The sequence below is a fragment of the Morone saxatilis genome, unplaced genomic scaffold (genome assembly GCF_004916995.1).
Source record: "Morone saxatilis isolate NCDOM2014 unplaced genomic scaffold, NCSU_SB_2.0 Contig0, whole genome shotgun sequence".
In the NCBI taxonomy this organism is placed as follows: domain Eukaryota; kingdom Metazoa; phylum Chordata; class Actinopteri; family Moronidae; genus Morone; species Morone saxatilis.
Window position 1 is genome coordinate 19,452,477 of NW_023339650.1, and position 7,734 is coordinate 19,460,210.

Consider the following 7,734-nt stretch of genomic DNA (forward strand, 5'->3'; position numbering starts at 1 on the left):
CTTTTTTTTTTACAATTGATCAAATCAAAATGTGTAATGTGAAAGGGACTTCGCACCAAGCTTTTAGGAGCATTTTAGCTGCTTTCAGCTCATAGTTTTGGTTTTACTGTAAATTTACACCAATCAGCCGTAACATTATGACCACCTGGGCAAAAGATTCACTGTGTGCGATTCACTGTGTGCTCTGACACCTTTTTATCAGAACCAGCATTAACTGTTCAGCCAGGTTTGAGCTACAGTGAAGCTTCTGTTCTTGTTTGGATCGAACCACAAACGGGCAGGCCAATTACTCATGAGCATCAGTGGATCTTTTGCCCCATGACCCCTTTCTCTGGTTATTTTTCCTGCCTTGTGGACACAGCTTAGATAGATACTGTACCTGCTCAGACTGGGACACCCCACATAGAGCTGCAGGTTTGAGATGCTTCTGACCCAGTCGTTTCTAGCATCAACAATTGTGCCCTTGGGATGATCGTCGCTTCAGAATTCCCCTCCGCTGCCCATTTTCTTCTCGTGCTTCGTATATCTAGATCACTTCTGAGGACATATAATGTTGCTTAATTAAACCACCCCATCTGACAGGAAGCTCGATCACCAGCGATAATTAGTGTTATTCACGTCACCTCAGGGTCACAATGTTACGGTCTTGTCATGTCTTCTTAAGGAATTGGTTAGAAACAAATCAGAGATAAAAAGGTGATCGAATATTGGAACTTGACACAACCCACAGTTTAATCAATAATGTTCCACGCTGCTTGGATGTGTAGAATGTCTGTAAAAATAACAGTCATCATAACATTGGTAAGGTGAAGTATGTCAAACAAACAAACATAAACAATGAATTAATTGTTTATATCAACTGGGATAATTCTAGTTTGTTAGCAGACGTGTTTTTATTAGCTGTTATACTTATAAGTCACTATCACTTTTACTATCACTTAATCCTGTTCTATTTTTGTGATTTGATTTATAATGGTCACTTTTCCTTGATGGATTGTTTCTTACCTTTTTTTTACAGATGCTGACAAGTCTGTTTTTTAAAGCAGAGCTGCATATCTTTAAAGTTGCATGCTTTTATAGTCCCGAGTGATGAAGTTTAGTTTAGTCATTCCACTGGTATTTTATGGTGGGCAGGAACATACCTGTCCACTCGGCTATTTCTACCACAACAAAGTAGCCAGCTTGTGCACGCCAGGATGGCTCTTCATGAGAGCCGGACGATCACTGTCAAGGACCAGAGTCTCCAATAGGATTGAACGCCTTCGCTCAAGCTCACAACTCGTGTTAAGGTTCAGATGAGGCAGATCTTACAAGTTGCTTTGTACATCACACCATCACTGGCAATTCAGGAGACATTTAGTTGATCTTGCTTAAATGTGGAAGGTATGAAATTCATCATATACAGAAAACCTCATAATTGTATTGCAGGTGCAGTTTATACTGCTTATGGGGAGCTTTTTTTTAACAGTCTTGTATTATGTCACTTTTACAATGTTTTTATTACATTGGTAAAGTTGAATAATACTTTTCATTTTTCCTCTTGAAGCTTCAGTGTGCCAAAACAAAAAACCAAAAAAGTGTGGTATTTGGAATATGAGATGGCTTTTACTTTTTTACTCGTGTGATAACGTGGGGGTGAACGCACACTTAAGTGCATAAGACTGCAGACTCTGCAGGAAACAGCAGGTTACAGCAGCATATGGTACAAGTATGAATATGTTTTTAAAGTTGGACCTTGCAGGCTTTGAATATTGTCAAGTTGGTGGGAATTTACTTATGTTCTCAGTTGTGCTTTTTGTGTTTGTCGTTTGTTGCATAGACCTTCTCAGTATCAAGCATGGTTGGATAACATGAGGGATGCAGACTGAATACTAGTGTATTCATTTTGTGTGTGAGCAAGGTCATTCAGGAGGATAAAGGACAGACCTTGTGAGAAACCAGAGTGTTGGCTGAAAATACCACATGGATTCCTTGATTTTGGTGAAGGCCTTGAGTCTGGGAGGTTTGGAAGAGAAGAGTTTTGATGATTTCTGGTTGAGTTATGGCAGTGACTTTTGATGGACACATTTCATATGTTGTTTAAAACACAAATTGGCAGCCTTTTGGAAAAGTACAAAGAAAAAGCTAAGAAAGAGCACGTTGATTAAGTGTTGCATTTCTGCTGTTTGTTGTGAAAGAAACTTGTGATACATTGAGCACTAGATAAGATATTCTGCCACATTTTGTAACCAGTAGTTTGGCTTGTAGTTTACCCGAGAAGTAATGGAATACTCTCGATGAATAAGCGATATTAAAATATTATGATGGATTAAATGATTCATAAGTCTTACATGTATTATTGCGACGTTGCATTCAGTAGTAAATTGCTTTTTGCGGAATAGAGTCATTTGGATGGACGAGGTTCATCCAGAGAATCCATGAGCTTTGTCTATGAAGGAAAGGATTAATAGTCAGAGAACAAATTATTAATCACTAGAAAGCACCGCCCACAGTGTTTGATTAACAAGTGATATTATTGGAGGTGAACTGCATAAAAAACACCAATAAAGCCAATTCCAATAAAGTGAATCTTTGTTTTTTAACAGCTGACCGGTTGCTGAAGTTGATTTCATTATCAGTAAGGGTTGAAACTAGTGTTTCACCTGTCAGCTCAGAGGGGATCGTACCCTAAGCCTGAGCTCACCTGGTCCACCAGCCCTCCGTCCAGTGTGACCTTCAAGAACACAACTACAGTCCAGAAGACTGAACAGCAGCTCTACAACATCAACGGCTCTCTGATACTTTCAGACAGTGGGACTGATGTGACCTATAGCTGCACCGTCAGCAGCAGCGAACACAGAAGAACAGCCACTTTGTTTAAACAACGTAAGTGTTAATAAGAAGACCTGCTCTATGTGGTGAATCAGTGCTGCCTTCATTGTGCCAAAACTCCATAGTCCTCATATCATAAAGATGGTCAAAGGCTTTATTGTGCAGTAATAAACAACTTGTCAGTGCAATGAAATTCTTTCTGTGTGTCTCAGCCTGGTGCTGATATTCAATGAGCAAAATGAAAAAAAATTAATGCAATGAATAAAATAAAGGAATAAGAAAAGCACTGAGGGCAAATATAAACAGACATGGGGCAGTGGCTTGGTGCTGTTAATCTGCTCTTGAGCCTCGAGGTCCTGTTAAAAATAAACAGCTGGTGATTTCCCTCCTCTGAATCAGAGAGCGTGCAGGGGCAGAGGGGTTGTTTAGTTGAACATGTTGCAAGAGTGGAAAATAAGTTTTATTCCTAAAACTATGCATTAGAGATGGTTTTATGCAGTAACACTGTCAGATATAATAATGTCAGGGAGGTTTTCTCCTGCAAGTGGCTCACTTTACCGCCCCCTTCTGTCAGTGTTGTCTATAATATTCTTTAAACCAGTTGTTCTTAACCTTTATGGTGTCAAAGACCCCTGAATTGATGCCCATCAGGCCATCGACCTGTATTTTGTATTGCAGTTATTCCATAACTGTGTTAACAGAGTGAAACCTATAAACAGAATAATAATAAATAATCTCATTGTGCTAACTTCTAGTCAATTAAATTAGTGGTTCTCAATCTGGGGGTCAGGACCCATACTAGAGGTCGCCAAAGCTTCACGGGGAGGTCGCAAGGTCTTCTTGATTTTAAGGGGGTGTAAGAAAACTTATACACATAAAATATACACAGTTTATATGAAATGTAAATATGTTATTTAAGATGTAAACTCTGAAGAGCTGAATTCAAGTTATATATAAATAAAAAGTATATAAAAAGTAGCCTATTAAGTCTGTATGATTGTTAGAAATTAATAAAATACATAATACAGGCAGAGAATTATATAAAAAGTTGCTAAAAAATATCAGAAAACTCATCTCTGATCAATAGTCCCCCCCTTTAAAAAATAAAACACACTGACACACACCATTTTTGTGTTTTATCATTTCAGTTAATAAGACTTCGGCCGCTGAAACAACAATCAACTGCCCTTCCTCAAAGGCACCTCCAACAGTCTTCATCTGGAGATTCAACCACAGTCAGATTATCGTGACCCAAACCGGAGCCAATGTCCCCTACAAAGTGTCGGAGGAGTGGAGGCAGCAGGTGAAGGCTGTCTCTGAGTCAGGCAGCCTCACGCTAACAGCCCTAACTCCAGAGCAGCAGGGAACTTACACCTGTGAGTTCAGAAATGAGGAGGAGACAAACGTAGAAAGCATCTTTCTGAAGATAGAGGAAAGTAAAGGTAAGAGAGAGCTGTGATTACCTGGTTCATATAAAGGATCATATTACACCTCGATGCTGCAGTAGTTGTCATTGCATAAGTTTTGCTGGTGGAAAATAAATTAACAGAATTTTTGTTTTCTATTTCAGACCCTGACATAAATGCTGCAGGCATTGTGGGTGGAGTATTTGGATTAATTGGAATAATTGTGGTTGCCGCTGCAACTTTCTGCAAAAGAAAATACATTTATAAAAAGTGTATAAAGGTAAATAATAATTAATTCATTTTATAATATAAGGTTTATGATGGGTTAATATTGTTTGATATTTGTTATTAATGTTTGTGATTTCTGATTTTCTTCTGTTTGATTATTGTAATTTGGGTCACATGGATATAGAGCAGTGTTCTCCAAACTCCTTTCCATATTTAAGTTTAAGGGCAGCCGAGAGTTTAATGCAGTTACAGATCACTTTGGAAAATGGGAAAGTTGAATATGAAATGTGGTTTATCGAACTTACATTTACATTTTTATTGTACTTATTATAGTTTAATCATTTTAGGAATTATGGATGACTGATATTTTTTTAATTAACAAAAGAAAAAGTCTCAAGTGCCTCCTGCAGTACCCCAAAGCACCTCTAGGATTACACGTCACAAATATCAGTCCTGACCTCTCAGCTGCTTTTTTAGTTTGTTTTTTCCTGAAGTTGCTACAAATAATATTAATAGTAATAATAATGTATCATTATCTAACATTTTGTGAGTTGTTTGTAATAATGATTATGTCTTTTGGACTCAGACAGGAAGAAGTAGCTCTGATAATAAGACCGGCTCGACGTAAGTATCCTGTATATTCTGCATTTAAAATAACAATAGCGCTTATGCACTAAAGGACAGCACTGTTTTCATTTGATTACTGACAAATTTATTGTTGTCAACTCTCGTTTACATTTGTAATCATTTTGCTGGGCACTGCCTGCTGTAATCCATTTAATTAATTACCTATGGATCAATCTTCTTGGTTGAAAGTTTAACTCTGGCTTGCAATTAACTGCTGTCTCAGCTAGAAAGATGCCCTACAGCATACACAGTAGTATTGTGTGATATGAAAAATATTAAAGTGACTCGTTAAAATAGGGATAAAACAGTCGAATCTGACCAAAAAATGTCCTTGTGTTTGCTGTGTGAGTTTGTTTATTGTCTGCAGACGTTTTTTATTGTGAACAAGAATTAATCTGGAGTTTGAGCTTGACGTGTTTCAGAACTGAATTCTGTTCATTGCGTTTGCAGGGCTAGAGATGGTGAAGGAAGTAAAATGATACCCAACGGTACTACAGCAAACAGCTCTGGTGAAGATAAAGTCTGACTCTGATACATAAACAAACAGAGTTAAAGACATCGTCGTACCTCTACCTACTTGAAGGATTGAAGGATTACACTGATGTGTAAAAAAGTTCCCTGGAAACTATAAAAAAAAAACAAAAAACAGATGAGCCAATGTGAAGTTTGGCTCCACTAAAGTTTCAGTGGGAACGTGAGAGAACATTTTTATCCGGACTGATAAATGAAGGATAAGGACACTTTGCACTGTTACTGCTACAATAAGCTTCTTGTTTGGCTGATGAAGTACAGCATGCTGTTCCTCCTCTTCCCTGAAATGGGAAAGAAGAAGTAATTCAAATAAAACCTCCAGACACTCAAGTGACTCATGTGAGATGAGGATGTATTCTAGTATTCTGGTTGGACTATAAAAAAGGTGAGTAAGTGGAATCGATGAGGTTCATTGTTTTTTTTACACACCTCAGTGCCCACATGTACAGAAATCATTAACTGTTCTATAATGACTATAATGAAGGTTAGTAAAGTATTAAAGGCATGTAACTTTTGTAAATAGAAAAGACTAAAATAACGTATTGTTATTTTTGCTGAAACTGCCACTACACAGGAGTGCATGAGACAGATAATCAATGTGTCATTTTTCTTATGTTCAAACTATTTTAGAGTCCCCAAGGTTTATTGCTATCACTACAAATGCGCACAATAGCGCTTTAACAGGTGATTTGATTTAATGCACTACTGTGATTCTGTGAAGACATTATGTGGTTCTGACTGTTGTTATGTCTCTTTTATGAAGGCTTTGTGTGTCCTGGTGCAATATAATGGCTTAATAATAATGAATGTAATCAGAAATAATTTGATTGTTAAAATGTTTATTTTTGATACTACAAGTTCGTCCTGTATGAAAATAAACCGAAAACTAACTGATTAAATAATGAAATGAAAGCACAAATTCAGTTTATATAGTAGAAGTTAAGTGTATTTATGTGTGTATTTGTACTTTTTGGTTATCAACAGTGTGAAATCAAACTTTTCTTTGTGGGGTTTTTTTTGGTTTTGAAATATAAAGTTTTATCTTATAAAAATGTATTTATTGAATCTCCATGTTATGTTTTGTGTTTGTTGAGCAAAAGTTCCTCAAACAAAAGAAACAATGTTATCAGTTATCAGCTATGAGGTATTTAAACATTAACTGTGTTATATAAAAATACCACATTGTGAGAGAGAAGCCCACACTTTTGGAAATGGTCTATTTGACACTTCTACCCACCTGATTACTACAACAGGCAGAAATATTATAGTTATCACTTATATTTTAAACCTTTTATTTGTTGTGCAGCTGTGGCTCAGGAGGTTAAGCAAGTTGTCCACTAATCTGAAGGTTGGGGGTTTGATCCCTGGCTCCTCCTGCTGCGTGTTGAAGTGTCCTTGAGCAAGATATTACTTTGACATCAATGTGTGTGAATGGATTCATGTAGCATTAAAGTGCTTTGAATTGTTGGGAAGATTCGAAAGCTGCTATTAAGGTTAACTAATAAAGGTTTGTAAGATGGAAATATTCACATTAGTTTTATTTTAACATAAAAAACTTATGTAAATAGTCTTAAGTGTGAATTTTGGGGAGAAAAAGACGCAGTACGAAGAAAAGTAATATAACTAGCAGTGTAGCTAATTACTGTTAGCAACTAGTCCAACACTGCTCATTACTGCAGGAGTACTTTCATTTCTTGTACTTCAGCAGGGTTGAGTTTGATATTCTAGAAATCTTTCCACACATAGACTGCACTTGAGATCACAACCGGTGACTCATCCCTTACAGTAAAGGTGTGTTCGTTTCCAATAAACGCTCCTGTTTCACTTTCTCTCGTCCTCATGTAGCAGTCAAAGGTGAGTCTCCACAGCTACATCGTGTGCTTCTGATATTTATCACAAATGTTTACCTTGGCAATGGTATTTTTAGCCGCGGTATCCCCACAGCTCTAGAGATAGTGTCAGTCAGTCGGTCCGCCACCTCGACTGAAATATCTCCACTGTCTGGAAATTTTCACACAGCAGAAATGGTTGCACTGCAGAGTCTCCTCAATGTGCAATAATTACTGTGCAATACCATTCCATATTCACTGTGCAATCTATTGCCCATGTGCAACTGCTGCTGCTACTGTTT

At 37.3% G+C, this 7,734-nt stretch overlaps 1 protein-coding gene across 1 annotated transcript; it reads left to right on the forward strand.

Annotated features, from left to right (window-relative positions):
- The first annotated feature begins 1,196 nt into the window (after nt 1-1,196).
- Nucleotides 1,197-7,126, forward strand: LOC118324781. Its single transcript, XM_035657250.1, has 6 exons — nt 1,197-1,239; nt 2,635-2,865; nt 3,960-4,253; nt 4,382-4,497; nt 5,032-5,069; nt 5,523-7,126. The coding sequence occupies exons 1-6, from the start codon at nt 1,197-1,199 to the stop codon at nt 5,596-5,598; spliced, it is 798 nt and encodes a 265-aa protein (XP_035513143.1). The 3' UTR covers nt 5,599-7,126.
- Nucleotides 7,127-7,734: the final 608 nt, after the last annotated feature.

What these genes read in the sequence shown, in the direction of transcription:
- LOC118324781 (XM_035657250.1), top strand. Translation starts at nt 1,197, where the DNA reads ATGGCTCTTCATGAGAGCCGGACGATCACTGTCAAGGACCAGA. An exon ending in GAAGATAGAGGAAAGTAAAG is followed by an intron (nt 4,254 to 4,381) that starts GTAAGAGAGAGC and finishes TTTCTATTTCAG; the next exon opens with ACCCTGACATAAATGCTGCA. An exon ending in GATAATAAGACCGGCTCGAC is followed by an intron (nt 5,070 to 5,522) that starts GTAAGTATCCTG and finishes TTGCGTTTGCAG; the next exon opens with GGCTAGAGATGGTGAAGGAA.